The following is a 19780-nucleotide window of genomic DNA, read 5'->3' as shown; positions in this document are numbered from 1 at the left end:
GGGTCTATTCTTAGCTGGAAGAGTTTGTAAGATGGTTTTACATATTAAATTTTCTGGGAAATGTATCCGGTAAATTTGGGAGACGGATAATTGTTGATTCATTTGTTCAGTGAAACACATGCTATTTTGGACAAAAAAAGCATGAGAAAAGTGAGTATATACAAACATGAGAAAAAGTGAGTAGTTGGATTGCAAGATTTTAACTCAAATAAAATATATAGGTGCTTTGCAATTCAATTGCTCACATTTCTCATGCTTATGTGTGCTCAAATTTTCATGTTTATAAGAAGATTTCTCATACTTTTGGACGGTAAAAAACTAAAGTCAGGTGTTAGGGTAGATTTTAAAGACATTAAAAATATAAATAGGTTAGTTTTTTTTTAAGGGAGGATGGATGTGAAATTGTGACCTCTCCAACATTGTGGAGAGAAATTCCAATCTACCAATAGTTAGTTGATTAATAAGTTTTTGTTGTAACGGCTATAGTTAGTTGGGGACTTGAGGGCAGACTTGGAAATAGCCATTTTTAAGTGCTGGCTGAAATTAAGAAGGTAGTCTTCTTTTCATAAACTGCACCTGGAAAAGAAAAACCCAACGAAAAGGAAAAAGAAATAGACAATGTTGGCAAGGTGTCATCTCAAACAAGCCTAATTGGAGCGCAACCAGCCAACCATAATGATGGATATGGCCTTAAGATACTGCATTAGAACGCACATGGTGACATCATATTCTATAGCGTCCAAATAAACACTTCAATGGAACACTTGGGCTTCAGAATAAACACAATTAATTGGACCAACCACCATTACCAGGAAAAGAAAAAAACTATTAAATTTTTAAAGTATTTCACAGCGAATCATGTTCCATTACCAAATGGAAGAAATTATTTTCTTCACTGCACTTTGTGAGTTCAATCAATTGCATGCCTGAACCTGCATAGTTTATAATTTATATAGACAATCATCTTCATTCAAACAATTGCATCATTCCACTTCTCATACAGAATAACAATAAGTAAAAGAAATATAATGAGAATAAAAATATGTAGAGTGTCACCAAGGACCCCATACCTAAAAAGCACTCTAGCAATAGAGTGAAAACTTCACCTCTCTTCCTTTTACCCTAGGCATTGGAGAAAAGGAGGTTTAACCTTGCAGAGATTGCAAGGAAAGCATAAAGGCGTTGGAATTTTGTAATGTAAAGCAAATAATTTAAATCCCATATTTTAAACCAATTAATCAACCTATCTAAATGCCACATAAGAACATTCTATTGATTTTTAGAAAATTGTTTTCGCCCTACCATGATGATGATTTGAGGTATACAGTCCAAAGTGTGCAAAAGGAATGCCTAAGCAGTGAAAAGGGTAAATTATTTATCCGGAGATTATGCATGCTTTTATTGCAAACACAAGGATAATATGATGGCCATGTCCTAACCGCAGCACTAATTATGCCAAATCTCATGCTGTCCACTTTTACCAAAAGCACTGCATTAAGAGTTTTATAAAGATCAAAGCAAAGATGCCCCAAATTTAAAGCAATCCTTATTCTTTCCCTCAAGAAAAAGACCCTGCAGGGCCACCACTTTCTTCACCCAGAAGCTTCTTGCATCACCACACTTTATACATTAAAAAAATTAGATGCAGTATAAAGCCAGAACAACAGAAACCAAGTTCCCTGAAACAATGGCTGCAACAGCTCCAGTTGCAATAGGCACGCGAGGCACTGTAGGATCTCTTGTGAGGAGGGAGATTGAGTATTTCAGCAAGCTTGAGCTTGACCGGCGTGGAAGCTCAATGAAGCCTCGGGGACGACAAATAGTAGACATGGCTTCCAGTTCCAGCAGTACTAGTCATTCTATGAGGTCCAGTTTCTGGTTCTTGATAATGACCTGGAAGAGGAAGAAGCGCAGAGGCAGCAGGGGATTCTTATCAAGCATATGCTCTGCTGCAGAAGTTGTAGACACCAATCGGCTAAATGGCATTCCTGGGTTTAATTACAGGACCCTCAATGATGACATGAACAACTTGAGCATTTAGACCATCTCTCTTCTTCTCAAACAGCTGGTTTATTGAGCTTCCTATGCCCACTTTGTTAGGACTGCACCAATGAAACTCTCTCTCTCTCTCTCTCTCTCTCTCTCTCTCTTGTCAGGGTTCCCTCTGTTAATAGCTCTTTTTCTTTTCTTTTTTCTGTTTCTTTTCATGGGAATTGGGATGGATATGCTGTCCGAGAGAGCAGCAGGATATAGTGGGCAGGCCAACCAGAAACTGCATCTTGTTTCCTAACTACTTTATTACGACAACTGTTGCTTATGCTTCAACTATTGCTTACTTGACTCAATTGCAGATTTCATGATTATTGTTTTGAAAAGACAGCATTCCATTTCCTTGACACAAGTACCACTCTTTTTCCTGGAAAAACTGTCTGGTTCTGGTTTCTGCTGCCCCTTCTCAGTATCTGGTGTCCATTTTGTTACTCTCTCTTGTATAAGTTTTAAGAAGGGGTTTGGGAATTGGGATTCTTCCCTCACACCAAATGACTGTATTGTGAAGCTTGCTATAGATATGTAATATGTTATTCAAAGGAAAGTACAAACCAATTATGCAGCAAAAAGAATTATGTGTACATTTCTGTAAAATGTTTAGACCTCTCTCTCTCTCTCTCTCTCTCTCTCTCTCTCTCTCTCTCTCTCTCTCTCTCTCTCTCTCTCTCTCTCTCTCTCTCTCTCTGTGTGGAGAAAAGAAGGGGTTTAGTCTAATAATATAGGTTTCAATTCTCTAAGAGGCTCCAAATCACCAAAAAACAAAGGAAAGAAAGTGGCTCCAAGCATGATAGCTCTATCTATTGAACAAGCTAAGTAGAATAGGTACATGAACATATAAATAATAAGATCCCTTCTGCCATCAAGTCGTTTGAAGTTCGAGGGACCTGGGGAAGGGCACTCATTTATGCAATGAAACTTAGGTTGAGCTTGAATCTGCAGGGCACCTTCTTCAGCTTGCATCTTGATGCTATAGCTCTCGGTCTCTATTGAATCTTCCTCTTTTTACTGATTTGACATGCCCACCATTGTTGTTTGATTCATCCTTGGCTGCATGTACATGTTCATCATCTATTGGCAAGGCTAGATGCTTAAGAGCTGTTACAACGTCAGCCATCACAGGTCGGCACTCAGCTTCCTCATGGAGAGACATTGCTGCAACTGCAAGAGCATGTTGCAGACCCCTTACTGGAAATTTTCCTTCAAGCAACGGATCAGCCATTAGTGCTAATTTTTTCCTGTCCTTCAACAGTGGCAGTGCCTGCATCATGAACAATAGGATCAGTATCAAGGTTGCATTATTTGACAATTAAATTGATCAAACCTCAAAAATCTGTCAAAATGAAAAGGAGAGTATTTTTCAGAAGGCAAAACTGAGTCTGTTGGAGGAGGATGCATACCCAACTGACTAGTTTCTGCTCTTCAGTTGGTCTTGCATCATCAAAAGCTCTCCTTCCTGTGATTAACTCCAGAAATACAACGCCAAAACTGTAGACATCAGACATAGTTGTCAGCTGTCCTGTTAAAGCATACTGTGGTACACAGTAGCCATAGGTTTCCATCACCCTTGTAGACACATGGTTCTTCTCTCCTGTTGGATCTAACTTAGAAAATCCAAAATCAGAGAGATTTGGACTGAATGTTTCGTCTAATTGTATGTTTTCTGCTTTGAAGTCACGATAAATCACTGGTGGGTTGGCTGTGGCATGCAAGTACTCAAGTCCTTTAGCTGCTCCTTCAGCTATTTTCATCCTGGTATACCAATCAAGAGGCTCCTGCTTTGAATTTAGATCTAAAGAAAAAAAAAATGTATTTGGTTTCATGGTAAGATTGCAATGAATGGCATGTATAGCAATGAATTTTCACTAGTTCAAGCTCAATATATTATCGTCAAATTAAATTAGAGACCTAAATAGTAGATTATGTATAAAAGGGTTAATGTGGAAGAAACTTTTGGGTCAAGTAAGCCCCATGGTTTCAATTGAAGCAATAATACAAACTATATTTCTGCATACCTAGAAGGTGATCCTCCAAAGACCCATTGACCATGAACTCATACACTAAAATTCTCTGGTCCCCTTCTGCACAGTACCCAACCAGATTGACGAGGTTCGGGTGTTGAGCCAGCAGACTCAACATGACAACTTCAGAACAGAGAACTCTCTACTTCCCTGAAATCCTTCCCTGTTGAGTTTCTTCACAGCCACAACCTGAAAGGAATGAATCAAACATAAATTTCAAGACCACGTAATGACGATCCGCATGTAAGCATGTGTGTATATATGCACGTCAGAAGTGTATGTGTGTGTGTGTGTGTGTGTGTGTGTGTGTGTGTGTGTGTGAGAGAGAGAGAGAGAGAGAGAGAGAGAGAGAGAGAGAGAGAGAGAGAGACTTGATTAATGTCTCTATGTATCCTTTGTATACGCTCCCAAATCCACCTTCTCCGACCAGACGAACAGGACTAAAGTCATCAGTTGCAACAGCTAGTTCATCGAATGTAAAAACCCGAGCAGATGATTTTGCATTTACCATCTTAGCTAGCTTCTAGTTTAAATTCCTGCATTTGCTGCTACCTGCACATTGATCACATATTCACATGCCTATCAGCCTATCAGGGACTTGTCCACAAAAAAAAAAAAAAAAAATTCACCAAGTAAGAAGCATGTATGGTCCATATCAGGTACTTGTTTATCCATCAAAGCATATAACAAATCTACAATGACAATTTCTCAAAATAATTCAAGGGTTTTTCAATTCAGAAGCATAATCAAAGCCCCATTTTCTAGAAAGCAAGAATTCACTACAATTAGTACCCAAAAAATAAAAAATCTCTATCTCAAATTAACCTTCCAGAATATTTTGACAATCATTGCTGATCAAAGAAGATGCTCATCAATTGGTAAAACAAATATGTATATATATATATATATATATATAATGTCTTGAAAGAGAGAGTTGAAAAGATCAATCATATATTGTACCCACTTGACTGAATGGATGTTAGAAAGGATCACTTTCTTCCCATATCCCCTTGTGCTCTTCTTGACAGGCTTACCCACCTTGCAACAAAAGAAGCAGATCACCTCGTGAATGAATCCCAATGAATGTATGAATATATATATATATATGACATATGAAATGGCAATAAATTTTAAGGAGAGAGAGCTTCAAGTTGAAACCAAAATTGTTGAAGACGGACCAAGCTGGTCACAGCATGTACGTGAATGAATAAGTTTTGTACAAAACAGTGTTAGTTCGTTCTAGGCTTCTAGGCTTCTAGCTATCTACTTCGTTTTTGTATATACCAGTCTTAGTTCTAGCTGCTTCATGTCCGCTACAACAGATGCATGCGCCACCGCGCACATACTTCTGTTCCCTTTAACCAACTTAACTACGTACTGTTCATTCCAGAAAAACTTTGGTTGAACCTCTCTTAAGTCTTAACACAAGGAAACAAACTCAATAAACATATCACATCATTATATTGGATCTAATTACTTTTAAAAACTACAAGTTCATATTTTATATTTTATTTTTCGCTTACAATACATGAATGACAATTATTACACCCAAAAAACTTAACTTATTATATCAAAATATACGTGGGGAGAAAGACAAACAAATGCAGACAGTATAAGTGCAACACAACCAATGCAGTGGCGGATACCAGAATTTGTCTTTGTAAGAGCGTGATAAAAAAGCTCGTAAGTATTAGTTAACTTAAATTACTTGAGGTGCACCCTTACCCCTAAGTCCTAACTTAGGAACTACATTTTATCAAAAGTTTTTGCTCCCACCCTTTGAGAGGAAAAAGGAAATTGATAAAGTTATAAACAATAGCCTAAATTTAATGGAGAAAAACAGTTTGCTGCTTTGATCAAGAAATTTGTTGGTAAGTCAATGTACCACGTGTATAATATGACCTCCAATAATATAATGGGATATGTTCTTATTTCAAGTAAAGTTTACAATCTCTTAAACAAATAGAACATATGACGTTATAATATTGAGTGATTGTACCATAAATGTTAAGTCAAAGGACCTTTAAAATCATAGTTATAAGCCTATAATTTCTTGTTAGGTAACCATTAAACCTAAAAAGTTTAAATTATCAAATAATAAACCAATAATATAATCAAAATAGGAGCATCATTATTTTATTTTTCGATATACCTTCCTAGTTCCTACACATTATTTTCATTCTTTTTTTTTTTTTTGGAGAATTTAAATAGTCTTTTAGAGAATGCTTCAAAGAGAATTCAGATTTTTAGTGACAAGGGAATTGGGATGGGCTTAAGTTCATAAATCATTAGTCATTACAAATTTACAACTAAACCCCAGCCAAAAAAATTAAAAATTAAAAATAGAGAAAAATGGGAAATCCACGTGTAAAGAAAATCGAGAGCCATGCACGTGTGACGTGTCATCCAGACCGGAAAGGTCTAAACCCCTGCAAAACCCGAGTCTCACTGTCAAAGAAAAATGCTACAGTAATGGCGGTCTTCAGGTCCCTGAAAGCCCTAATTCGAAACCCTAAACAATCGAAAACCTTCCTTACAACCACCGTTTCATCGATCTCAGCTCCCCTACAGTACGCCACTCTCTCGTACCCAATCTCCCATCCTCTCTTTCGCTTGCCTTCTCAGATTTCCAGAACCTTCCTCTCTCCTCTCTCCAATTGGGTCGGTCCCTTCCACGGGCCGCTGTTCCTCTCTTTCCCTCCATGGAAGCTCTCGCAGTCCGCCACTCCGCTTTACCTCCGCGGAAACGCCGTCGTTCTCAGAAAGATCGAGGCTTCGTTGAGCTTGAATCTGCTACGGAGGAGAACAAGCTTCCCGCTCGAATTGGTGTCCTTGTCCGGGTCACCCTCGCCTTCTCCGGCCGTGTTGGATCGGGTCGGGACGAATGAGGCCGGTGGGGATTTCGTCAATTTGCCCAATTTGATCTCCATGAGTCGATTAATTTCCGGTCCTTTGCTTGGATGGTACACTTTCTAAAATACTGCAATTACTCTAATTTAATTTTTAGAACAGAAATTTATTTCAGCTTCGTTTCAACTTTTGATTGCTGCTTATATGGAATTGAATTTGTAAATGATATACAGGATGATTACGAATGAGTGGTACTCTTCTGCAATGGTGGGGTTGGCTATCTCTGGGGCAACTGACTGGGTATTAATATGAACCCTTTTGCATAAAAACTCATTTGGTATTTTTCTGCACTGAGATTTTGACCTGATTTTATTTCTCCTTGCATTGTGTAGTTGGATGGATATGTGGCTAGGAGGATGAGGATCAATTCTGTTGTTGGCTCCTACCTGGATCCCCTTGCTGACAAGGTAGCTTTTTTTTTTTTTTTTTTTTTTTTTTTTTATGCTTAGTTTTCAGGTTATTACGTTTTATGATAGTTTCCTATTTCATTATGATACAGGTTCTTATTGGATGTGTTGCTTTGGCGATGGTACATAATGATCTTCTTCACCGTAAGTACTAAGTAGTCCCTTTTTTCTTGTGTGAGACTTGGAAGGAGATTCATGTATGCTTATGTGTTTTTGTACCACATCTATGATTAGGCTGTTGCTCATTCATACACAGCTGAAATTTCAAACTGACTATCCACCAATGGTGGAGAAGCAGGATGAAAGAAATGTCTGAAGAAGGGTGATCCACACTCTTGAGTCTGGTCATGAGCTATATTCACCTGGATTGGATGTTTGTTAGCAACTTACCTATGTCTGTAATTGGCAATTCAGTGCAATTTTGGGGGAGCTGTGCCATGATACTTTTGTTTCATAGTTGCATTCTGGGCCTACCACTCTGAGTACATACTTTGCCATGTTGTTTGCTTAATTTGCCTTTAGCTTCTTAGCATCTGGTATCTGAAGTCTTTATTGGTTTGCTTTTTAAAATGTTAAAAAATTGTGTGTTAGGGAAACTAATTTGGTACAGAGACTAATCTTATTCAATTTTGGGGTTCTGAAGCTGGACTTGTTGGAATCATTGTGTTGCGGGATGTTGCCCTCGTTGGTGGTGCAGTGTATCAAAGAGCTAGTAGCTTGGGGTGGGAGGTGAGATCTTTTTAATTTTTTTTGTCTTATCAATATTTTAGTTACTCATGTAGCCAAAATCTGAATTTGGCATCGTTGAATTTTGTCAGTGGAAAAGTTGGTCGGACTTTTTCAACCTTGATGGAACCCATCCCCAGAAGGTTGAACCTCTCTTTATTAGCAAGGTAATCTTAATTCTTTTATGACTTTTCATACGGGGCTCTAGGCTAGAGATTTCCTTTTTGTTATTTAGATTGAGAAAAATGGAATCTAGAGCTGGAATTGGGTAAATATATGATAGGAAGTTCTCAAGTGCAGAAAAAGTGTGGAAGAAAGTGCTACTCATTCTCATTCTTGTTTAAAAACTAGCAGTATATTAGGGTGGAATTAAAAATTGAGACATTATTTATTGGAAAGTATGAATCAATGATTAATGACGTAAACATATTTGTGCTGTTATGATTTAAGCTTTGCATTAGATAATGTAATGCTAAAAATGTGTATAAGCTCTTCAAAGGTGATTTATAGGATTGGGTAAACAGCATTTCAATTTCCAATTTGTTTCCAGGCCAACAAAATTCTAATTTGTTGGAAAAGCATTTGTATATTTATCTGAAACTTTGTTAGACACTTTTAGCCAGTTTTAGGTGACAGGTCAGTGTGTTGTTGTTGAGTCTTATAGCTTGGAAGGAAGTAAATTCACTGTGGGGCTTGTAGTTGTTTTTGATTGAGATAAAGGCCTTCTCTAGTTTCTAACAAATACTATGGATGTTGACAGCTTAACACAGTTTTCCAGTTGATTTTAGTTGCGGCAGCTCTTCTTCAACCAGAGTTTGGAACACAAGAAACTCAGTCATACATTACATACTTGAGGTGACTCAGCAGAACTTAGCTGTCTGTAATTTATCTTTTTTTTTTTATACGTGTATATGCACAGAGAGCCCATTTTCTATATCAAATTGGTGCAGTTGGTTAGTGGCGTCAACAACATTGGCTTCCACCGCAGCATACGGAGCACAACACTTGAGGAAATCTGCATTCAGGGCCCCGTCATAGAAGGGACTAAGAAGGGCCACGGTGCCTGCAAACTTTTGAAAAAAAAAAAAAATGTGTTGAGCATATGCATCACTTGTAAATTGGAATTCTCAGTAAATTAAATCAAATATCACCTAATTTAACAACATTATTTGGATACTTGATCTGTATAGTTTTTGGTATTTAATTGATTAAAATTGCTTTTGTTTTTTTATCAAGAGCGGGTTTATTTGAGTCATTTATTTTCTACCTTGATTATTGGACCAAGTGTATTACTCTTTTGTTAATCTAATTTCTATTTTCTTCTTAGGAACAAAAAATTAAATTGTACCTCAGACCAAATATGTAAAACAAAAAGAAAGGTTAAGTCCTTCTACATCGTACCAAATGTGTAGAACAAAAAATATTACTTCTACACGATTTATCAAATTTTTTAGCATATGTGTCACTTGTAAAAACTATTATCTTCTCTTCTACTCTTTTCATGAAAATACAGAGCTTCAATTTCTCTAAATTGAGATTATATGACTATTCAAACGCTTCAGATTTCAAGTAGAAAAAAACAAAATTATGAACTCTACTAAAGATATAAAAAAATAATTAAAAAAAAAAAAACATTCTAAGTAAAAAAAATTAAGTCTTTAAGATAATGACGCCAACCCAATAGTTCGTCGTATCTTTTTAGTTTAAAGCCCTCTTAATCTAAACATTAATGTAATACAATCTGTCCATTAACAATTAAAAACTAATCAAGTATACAATTAAATCAGCCTAGAAAATCAAAGATTTAAGAACTGGGTATCACCCAACGAGTGAAGGACAATCAGTGATGACCATTAGTGCAACAAGCTAACGTGTAAATCTTTGCATTTAATTGGGTCATATTTGGGGCTGCCAGATTTGGGTCTGTGGGCCCATGGATAGAGAGCTTTAAACTCAAATTACTAATTTTATTAAATAACTCCTTCAATATACAATAAAATTTTTTGACCCTCACCCAAGGAATAAAATTTCGGGTTTCGAGGAAATTTCGATGAAAATTTCAATGGAAATTTCGACAAAAATTCGACGGAAATTACTATCAAAATATGGAAATTTTGAATGAAACTTTACCATATGTTTATTAACATATTATCTACTACATTGATAAAAAACATTGAAAAAACCAAGTTATATGGTAGGTTTCATGTGATATGTGATGAATATAATGCGCGCTGGAGACAAATACTGTTAAAAAAATGCTTCACTAATTAATAATTACTTCAATAACACCTCAATTTTATTTTTACTACAATATTGCCACATGAATTACAAAAGTAATCAATACCACATAAAGTTTCTAGGAGGTTCAAAATTTCCGCTGTCTTCAGTATCATCATGTCTAGAGTAGGTGTAATGAGAAGAATAATCATCCCAAGATACTTCTCCAGCATAATTTTGCATGTAATTGCCAACATGCCAACCATATGGATCAGGAACCTGTTGTGGTTGAATTTGCCCATAAGCATACTCATTTGAAGAGTTTGTCTCTTATTGTGCCAATGAGTTACTATCAGACTCAACCAAGTAAGGCAGATGTGGTGGGTAGAATATTGGAGGGTTTTGCCTATAATTGTAATTGTCACTTTCTACCCCCATAGAGCCAAAAGTGGTGGATAATAAATCCCCTTCTTCTGGTGCCAAACTCTCATGATCTCTTTGTCTGCGACTATAGTCTTTTCCTATGGCACCAATTCCTGGTCTGGCACGCCTACTCCCATGATTCTCATCTTGTGTTCAATGTGTGTAGTTTGCTTTGACAGAAAATGGGCTCATATACTCTTGAGAATGTCTAGTGACATCTTCATTTCCACCACCACCACCACCACTACCTCTACCACCACCACTACTTCTACCTCCACTGTTGGTAGGAGTGTCTGATCTTGTGCTAGAGTTGCCTGATCAAGAAGGATTAGTGGGAACTGGCTCAGTACGATGTGTCAACCTTGGTTGCATAAGTTCATTGAAACTTACAGTAGGGCTCACCTCCTCATTTAGAACTCTATCCACATTGATACCTTCCTGGCGTACTTGAGCTGCAATATCAGGGTCTGGATTGCCTGCATCATCATCTAAATGGAAGGGCCTAATCCACTGATAAAGCTGGTTTTCCTCCACATCATCATCCCCTATAGCAGCATCATATATATCCAGCGGATCATATTCATCGACGCGATCCTCATCTGCTTTCTTGTCTCGAAGTGCAAGCCTCATATTATAGTAGTAATACACTGTAACACCCCGAACCTCGGGCCCATGAAAAATACTAAACATCAAACTGTTAAATCTGTTTTCTCTTACTTTTGAGCCATGCACAACAACATAAGTAAATATAATTCTGTCAAAAACATTTTAAACAAACCACTGAGTAAAAACAATTAAATAAATCTCTCTGGGTCCCACTGCCTCGTCTTCTCCACACTGCTTCCTCAGCCTGCTTAACCTGCAAAACACAAATCCTACACCACATCCATGGTGTATCAGGTTATACGACAAACCCGGTAAGCTCACTAGAGCTCGTGTGAGTGAAATGACTTAAACCATAATCCTCAAATAATCCTTCAATTTCCACGCTAAAAAAATAATCCACAACAGTATCCATAATTACTCAATCACATCACAATTTCATCAAAAATAATAATAATCATTCTGCCGTTTAAATGCCTAAACGTCAACTATTAACCTCAATCTCGAATCGTTCACTTCCTAACTCATAACCTCAATGCATAATTCATTCATCAATGTCCATCCTCAAGATTCAAGCCTACACTTTACCAAGTTCTAGCCAAACCAAAACCTAGCAAACAAATGCACACAAGCACACAAAGCAACGAAATAGACTATCTAATTTCACTCACGTCGCTCTTTGAAATCCCACAGCTTTAAAATCTTTTCACAAATCCATTTTTAAATCATCTCAAAACTGTAAATCAAACCCTGAAAAGCAAATAGTGCTCTGAAGCTGTAAAACTATTAAAATATCTTAAACAGTACGCAATGCCTTTATGAAACTGTCATTTAAAACATTTACTGGTGTAATATCATTTCTCAAAATACTCCACAACTGAAATCTCACGCCACACTAGTACCCGGGGAACTGCTGGTCATACACTGCCGAGTCATCTCTGGGCAAGTGCAGAGCAAATCTATACCTGCTGTGAAGCTGGTCATACACTGCCGACTAGGCAAGTGCAGAGCAAATGCTGGTCGTACACTGCCTACTAGGCAAGTGCAGAGCAATTGTCATGCTGGTCATACACCGCCAACTAGGCAAGTGCAGAGCGAGTGCTGGTCGTACACCGCCGAGTCATCTCTAGGCGAGTGCAGAGCAATATATACCTGCGTACTGGTCGTACACCGCCGAGTCATCTCTAGGCGAGTGCAGAGCAATATATACCTGCTGAAGGGGGTACTAATATGGCGGTTGGAAACCGCTTTTGTATATCTCAATCAACCACATCTCAAGACTATCCTCCAGATAAAAACTGAAATTTAATTCTTTCCATAAATTCGCTTAAATAAAATCATTCTCAAATTGTGAAAGCTGCTCGATCAAAATCATTTTCCAAAGGACAGAAATTCATTAATAAAACTTCCCCAAAATAATACCAAAAATCATTTCCAAAAACTATCCATACTCAAATAAATCAAGAAAAGAGTTGAATTATAAAATGTGTAAAGCATTTCGAAAACCCAAGATCCACTCACAGTCTATCCCGAGCTACAGCGAATCCCTTCCGAAATTGATTCCTACTCACGACTCTTCACTTGTTTGTCATTCCTACTCACAGTCTATGGTATGATAATTGCTTAATCCTCACTTAATCCTTTAGTCTCAATTTCCGTCAATTCCTTCTCATGATCTGAACCCTATACTTGGCTTCCTCTAACATAGAGCATCAAATACACAAAAACAGACAATACATTAACAGTACTCTACATTAAAGTCCGATAAGTATCACTCATAATTTAACTACGTAAAAGACCGAAATACCCTTCACGGTGTCATTGCTCGGATACCAAATCCGGCAGCATAACGGCATCGGGAATGAGATTTCCCGAGCCCATGTACCTGTTAAGACCAGACAACCAACTTAAATATATACATAATTCACAATTGGTCGTTTTATCGTCCAAAATGGGCGGCTGCCACCACACACGGTGGCTGCCCGGCTTATACAACACATAAATTTCACAGAAACTCACCAAACAACCTCCAAGGATCTCCTAGAAGTTCAATGTGGGCAAAAAGAGACAAACGGCCACTGTCCCGCCGCCACAAATGGCGGAGGCAGTGGTGGCACAATATAAGAAAATGATTTTTTTCAACTAAAAATCAACCCAAATTCAACCTAGAACCTTCAATTGGATGAAAAACAACTCATAAATCATTCAAGTAGGCTCAATTCAAGGCAAACCCGAAATGGGTACAAGCCCTAAAATTCCAAATTTTTAGATTCTCAAAATTGACACGCAATAACAAGGGGGAAAGAAGGCCCATACCTCGAGGATCATTTTTGACAACTTGACCGACGGCCAAATGTCACCGGAAATGGGCGAAAACGGCGGCGGAAGCTGGCGGCCGACTTGGCTTCCCAAGCTCATTGCTCCGTCGTGGAGCATCATCGGAGCAGGAGGACACCACGGCTGAACTCGCCGTGGTGAGGCGAACAAGACCCAGGTCCGGCCACCCAAATCTCGCCGGAATAGTCAGATCGACGGCGAGGCTCAAATCGTGTCTAGGCTGGGTTTCAGGTTTTCGGGGCTTTTCTGGGTTAAACGGAGGCCAGGGGTAGAGAGAGGAGAGGGCGGCGATGGCGGGGAGCCAAAGCCCGACACCAGCCGCCGCCGGACGCGCCCTCACGCGCCGGTGGCAGGGGCGGCGAGAAAAGGAGACGCGCACGCGAGAGAGAGAGAGTGAGAGAGAGAAACGGAGAGAGAGGAGAGATAGTTAGAAAAATCTGACTTTTGGGTATTTAAAACCCACTTTTATAAAAATTACAAGTTTGCCACTCGCTTCAAATGCTCGTATATTTCAAACCGTAGCTCTGATTGACGCGTGCCGCGTGTCTACCAACTCGTGGACTCGAGACCTTTCCAACGTGCCCAAAGTCAAAGACGAAAGTCCATTATTTTTAAAAGTCAACTTTGGGTCGGGTCGTTACATACACCATCTTTTCTAACCTACTATATGAGAGCCTGTTTCGTTGTTTGGTGTGTATGATTCCGAAAGTTGTGATAAAACTTTGATGGCTAACTTCCTCACAGTAGGCGCATCACTCCCATACATGATCCACCATTCACCTGAAATGAAAAATTTGTTTGTGTAAGTGTAACTATAAAAATAAATAATTAAGTTAATCTAACTAATACAAGTACGATGTATATTCACTAGGAGACATTCGTGATCTAGCGGCCTTTGCAGCTCGTTCTCCGAACATTTTCCGGGCATCTTTAAAATATGTTAACTATATACAAATACAATACAAATTATACAATATCAATCAAATATATAATTTAAGACAATCAAATTCTATAAAGTATTAATATTTTTCGTAAGGATTCTTATGGGACTTATGGCAAATTATTTTTACCTCATTTCCAAATTGGCCAACTTCTGGTGAATAGGGATCCAATTTGGAGAATACGTTGTGCACAGCCCGAATAAGTTTACCATCATCTCCAACACCAGGTCTATATTGATAGCGAGGATTCAAATAATAGGCTGCAATCATGCATCAAGTAAATATAGAAATACATAATTAGTAATTTAGTTCATTAATTGAAAGCTAAATCAATTAAAAAAAATGCGGAACCAAAATAACAAATAAATTATTGGGTTACCTGCTACGTGCAAATCGTGTTGTAACGTTTTAAACCATCGATCGTTGATGATTTTTATTACCCACCGTGCACCCTGTTTTTTTTCTAGCTCTTCCTTCACGACACGCATCAACTCATAAATTGATCCCATTGTAGGATACACTTCTGTGTTGACAATACGTAAAACTACGTAGAGAGGTTCAAACAGACCGCACACCTTACGCACTTGTTGCCAAAAAGAGTGATCAAGAACTATATTTTCAACCGTGATGCCTGCATCTGAACGCCGGAAATTGCTACGACCCCAATCATCACTGGTGAGCAATTGCTTCAACCCCATCATCTTACCATACAAATTATCCAATGCAATATAGTTTGTAGCAAATCGAGTGGCACCAGGACGAACAATATCTCCCTTCGTGATCTCTCGCATCTTTGCCAACAACCAGTTATGGTTGTAAATATAATTCGTGATCATTCTGGCTTTTTTAATCACATTAGCAACCTGCTCTTTCTTCCCCATCTCTTCAAACATTAGATCAATGCAATGTGATGCACACGACGTCCAGTACACATTGTATTTGTTCATTAACTTCTTACCTGCTTTGACAAATGCGGAACCATTGTCGGTCACAACTTGAACAACATTTTCCTCTCCAACCTCCGTGATTACATCCTTCAGTTGCCCATAAATATATTTATGATCCTTTATGCAATCTGAAGAATCAACGGACTTAAGGAATACCGACTTCCCTCTTGAGTAGGCCATGAAGTTTATGATAGACAGTTTGGTTGGACCTGTCCAACCATCGCACATGATTATGCAACCATAAGTTGCCCAATCGGTCTTCAATTTGTTAACATGCTCTTGTATTTCTTGAAACTCCTGGTCCAAAAATCTGGTGCGTATCTAATAGGGTGTTGGAGGTTCCACTCCTACTCCTGCCTGTTGACATCCTATCACCAAATTTTTGAAATGATGAGATGCTGCTATTGAAGGAGGAATATTTTCATATATGAAGAACTTGTTGATCAAGCGTTGCATCCCATCTTTGATTGACCCTCCAGAAAAGAGATTTTTAACACTCTTTTGGCTTGCTTGAGCTGCCTTGTACAAGCTTGGTGCTACTGGAGGTGTTAGTCGTCATTCCCTCATGCTTGATGCTCTTTGCATCTGTGCACCACTACTAGACCCAGAACCTTGTCCCCTATTTGGGACTTTATGTAAGTGTTTCCTCTCCCATTCTGTTGCTCTAGAGGCTCGAAGTGCAGCTCGAAATTCTCTTCGCTCTTGAGGCCCCATATCATCATTATGATCTTCATCATCATCATCATCCTCATCATCATCACTCAGCTCAATCTGACCTTGTCCTCGAAGCTCTTCTCTGAGCTCTTCCATCCTTTGTATTTGTTTGTTTTTTTGGTGTTGTTTGTGTTGCATCTCTGCAATGATGAATTGTCTCACTTCTGGTGGGACACTATTGCATCGTTGCACATTGTGTCCAGGATCCAAACCACTAAGGTGGTATTTCAATCGTGTCACTCCAGCACCCTTCATTACAAGGCCACAATATTTGCATATTGAACCTTGTCTGCTACCCGGTAATGGATCGGCATGATCCCAAGCTGGATCACGTGATCTCCCTCCACTGGCCATTGAATCATAAATTCCTAATAACAAAAAGACATACACAATAACAATTAAATTCCATATTAATATCATATCAGTATATCACCAAGAAATTAATATCATATTAGTTATTAACTTATTACTAATTAGTAATTTCATATCATATTCATATTACCAATTGGCAATTCCATATTTCCATATTACTAATTTGTAATTTCATATCATATCACCAATTTCATTTCCATATTACTAATTTCATATTAATTATTAATTTATTACCAACTCCATATTAATTTCACTAATTTTAAATTACCAATTCGGCAATTCCATACATGATACATATTAGATACTATTAACAAATCATACAAATTTCATATTAATTATTAACAAATCATACCAATTCCAATTCCATATCATATCACCACTTTCAACTTCCATATCAATAATTATATATCATAAAAATTACACAAATTATACAAATCAAAATCAACCTAAAATTATACAATCAATTCCAAAATTATACGATTAAAGATTCAAAATTAACCCAAAATCATACAATTATACAAATCAAAATCAACCCAAAATTATACAATTAATTCGAAATCTATATAAATCAACCCAAGATCAATATAATTTACATGTAAACCCAAAATATGATATTGATCAATTGATGTTAGATATTATTTAAAAGTGGGTAAATGATATACTCATACATACAGATATACTCATAGTCTCATACATACAGATAAACCCAAAATATGATACTGTTAGTCTATTAGACTATTACTCACAGTCACAGACTTCGCACAAACTGATTTCAGTAGGGTTAAGAGAGAGAAACGCCGGGGGCTTCGAGGTGGCCGGAGGCTTCGAGGTGGCCGGAGTTGCTGAGAAGACAGAGACGTCCGAGAACAGCAACAGAGAACGGCGCTGCAAGCCGAGAAGACGGAGGAGAGAGGCGAGAGAGAAAGAAGAGAGAGAGCCGACTAGCAAGCCGAGAAGACGAAGGAGAGAGGCGCTGCAGATCGGGTTTGAGATCGATAAAGGTGTGCGTCGACGACTGTGCAGGTGAGATTGTGAGAATGTGAGGCAGTGAGGGACTGAGGGTTAGGCTGGTTAGCTGGGTATTTGAGCGAAATTTCGTCGAAATTTCTCTCAAATTCAAAAAAAATTTTCTGTTAGGGTATTTGAAATTTCGAATCTTTCGCCGAAATTTGGTAGAATGGGTGTTACAATTTCGAAACCCCTAAAAATTGAAATTTTCGGCGAAACTTCGAAATTTAAACCCTTGCCCTCACCCCCCTCCCAAAACTTACATTTTGAGGGATTCTATTTGCATACCTTTTTTTTTTTTTCTTTTTGCACACCCTTTCTGAAAAAAAAAAAAAAAAAAAGACACTCAAGAAAAAAGATCACTTTGGCCCTCCCCTCACCCACACACCCCATTCCCATCTCCCCCCCGTATACACCTCATTCCCATCCTCATCCTTATCTCCATTTTTTCTTTTTTTTCTTCTTTTTTCTTCTTCACCGTCTGAGTTGATGGGGTCACTCCGCCGCCAACCTTGGCCACACCTGCCATCGCTGGCCACCTCCCCGCGAGTAGAGACTACCAGCAGCTGCCAACCCAATCTACTAGCCTGCGCGCACCTCGTCTTTGCAACTGCCTGCGCGCAGCACCCAGCCTCCATGAGCTCGCTGTCCTCCCACACGCTGCTACACCTCCGCCCGCAGCACCTCGAAGCCCAGAACTAGGCCCACGCTGGCTCCAACTCCAGCCTCTGCATAGCGGCGGCTACTCAGCCTCTCGGGTCACCGCCTCCCCGCAACATCTCTCCTTCCCTTTGGCAGACAACCACCGAACATGGCAGACAACCACCGAACATCCACCATTAAAAAAAAATGCAGTTCGGCAGGTTCGGCGGACCAGTGCCGAACCGGGCTGTTTCGTTCGGCAGTCATCCGCCGAATATAACAGGATTGTTCGGCGGATGAGTGCCGAACGAAACAGCTTAGTTTGGCACTGGTCGCCGAACCTGCCGAATTGCAATTTTTTTTTTAATGGTGTTCGAAGGGGAGGAAAGAGATAGGAGGGCGGTGCTGCGGGGAGGAGAGAGAAAGGGAGGTGGTCGATGAGGGAAGGAGAGAGGGAGGGAGGTGGTCAAGTGAGGGAGGGGGAGGGGCTGTGTTTTTTTCTTTTTTTTTTTGTCTGAGTTGATGGGGGTGTGGTGGGTGAAAGGGTGTGTTGTGGTGAGAAATTTTATGAAATGTATAAAATAGGGGTATTAGGGTAATTGGAGGGGTGTGTTAAAGAGAAATTTAAAATTTTAGGAGAAAATAGGAGGCGTGTAAGAGAAAAGTGTGTGCAAAAAGAAAAAAAAGAGTGTGCAAATAGCAGCACTCTACATTTTTAATCCTTTTATATTTTTTCAGACCAAAATACCTCTTATATATCATAGACCACATATTCGATAAAAAAATCCATCAGTTGCTTATACTCCACATTTTTCCTGTAGCAACCATGCAAACCTTAGATCTGGAAAATCGAGTCTGATCGATCTTATCTGAACTTTAGACATTGGCGAACACCCTGTGGGAGAGGTCGATGTCGCGGATGAAGGGATGAAGTTGCCAATGAGGTATTTGGCGGAGAAGCCCAGGCCCGATGAGTTGGCGAGAGCTGATTGGTGGTCCCATAAATGGGTTGGGTGCAGACTAGTGAGATTGCGTTGCTAAGAAATGGGAGGAGGTTGTCTAGTTCAGTATTTCTTTGTTTAGTACTTTAGTTTACATGAAAAGTTGGTCTGGGAAGTCATTTTTGGGTTTAATTTGGGTATTTCTTGTTTTGAATTTGGATGTTCACTTTTTTGTTGTTTTTAGGAAGGAGTATAGACCTTTTTGGCACTTTTGTTGTGCTTGGCCATGTAGTGTTTTATTTTTTGTTGCACAATCTCTGTCTGGTCCAGTTGTGGAATATGCGGTCGCTAGAAGAGGTGCAGTTGTGGAATGCGCGGTTGCCGAAAGAGGAGAAGAAGATAGTCGAATTTTTAGTCTAATACGTTGTGGAATGTGCAGTCTACATAAGGTCGGTTTTTTTATTGCGAGGGTAAATTCGACATTTCACCAATAAAAAGGTTAGAAAAGTAAATTTTGGGAAGGAA

The 19780-nt window shown here is 38.8% G+C and overlaps 2 protein-coding genes and 2 pseudogenes across 2 annotated transcripts; 2 read left to right on the top strand and 2 right to left on the bottom strand.

Moving 5' to 3' along the window:
- The first annotated feature begins 1642 nt into the window (after positions 1-1642).
- LOC147298580 (uncharacterized) lies at positions 1643-2552 on the top strand. The gene has a single exon (XM_086229780.1). It carries the CDS (start codon positions 1643-1645, stop codon positions 2039-2041), a length of 399 nt encoding a protein of 132 aa, XP_086085906.1. The 3' UTR covers positions 2042-2552.
- A 464-nt stretch (positions 2553-3016) lies between these two features.
- LOC147298579 (putative serine/threonine-protein kinase PBL23 pseudogene) lies at positions 3017-4611 on the bottom strand (annotated as a pseudogene).
- Positions 4612-6535: 1924 nt separating this feature from the next.
- On the top strand, positions 6536-9354 carry CLS (cardiolipin synthase). Its single transcript, XM_086256859.1, has 8 exons — positions 6536-7030; positions 7151-7217; positions 7310-7384; positions 7477-7528; positions 8028-8113; positions 8203-8277; positions 8871-8965; positions 9061-9354. Exons 1-8 carry the CDS (start codon positions 6540-6542, stop codon positions 9146-9148), a joined length of 1029 nt encoding a protein of 342 aa, XP_086112985.1. The 5' UTR covers positions 6536-6539; the 3' UTR covers positions 9149-9354.
- Positions 9355-14532: 5178 nt separating this feature from the next.
- On the bottom strand, positions 14533-16646 carry LOC147298577 (uncharacterized; annotated as a pseudogene).
- Between the last annotated feature and the right edge of the window lie 3134 nt (positions 16647-19780).

Source organism: Dryas octopetala, chromosome 1 (assembly GCF_963921425.1).
Source record: "Dryas octopetala chromosome 1, drDryOcto1.1, whole genome shotgun sequence".
Taxonomy (NCBI): domain Eukaryota; kingdom Viridiplantae; phylum Streptophyta; class Magnoliopsida; order Rosales; family Rosaceae; genus Dryas; species Dryas octopetala.
Note: the sequence above shows the minus strand (reverse complement) of the source record. Positions and strands in the feature narration are given on the sequence as shown.

Excerpts from the sequence above, each read along its gene's own strand:
- CLS (XM_086256859.1), top strand. The coding sequence starts at position 6,540 with ATGGCGGTCTTCAGGTCCCTGAAAGCCCTAATTCGAAACCCTAAACAA. Across the intron at positions 7,218-7,309 it reads TCTCTGGGGCAACTGACTGG|TTGGATGGATATGTGGCTAG; the intron begins GTATTAATATGA and ends TGCATTGTGTAG. Across the intron at positions 8,278-8,870 it reads AACCTCTCTTTATTAGCAAG|CTTAACACAGTTTTCCAGTT; the intron begins GTAATCTTAATT and ends GGATGTTGACAG.
- LOC147298580 (XM_086229780.1), top strand. The coding sequence starts at position 1,643 with ATGCAGTATAAAGCCAGAACAACAGAAACCAAGTTCCCTGAAACAATG.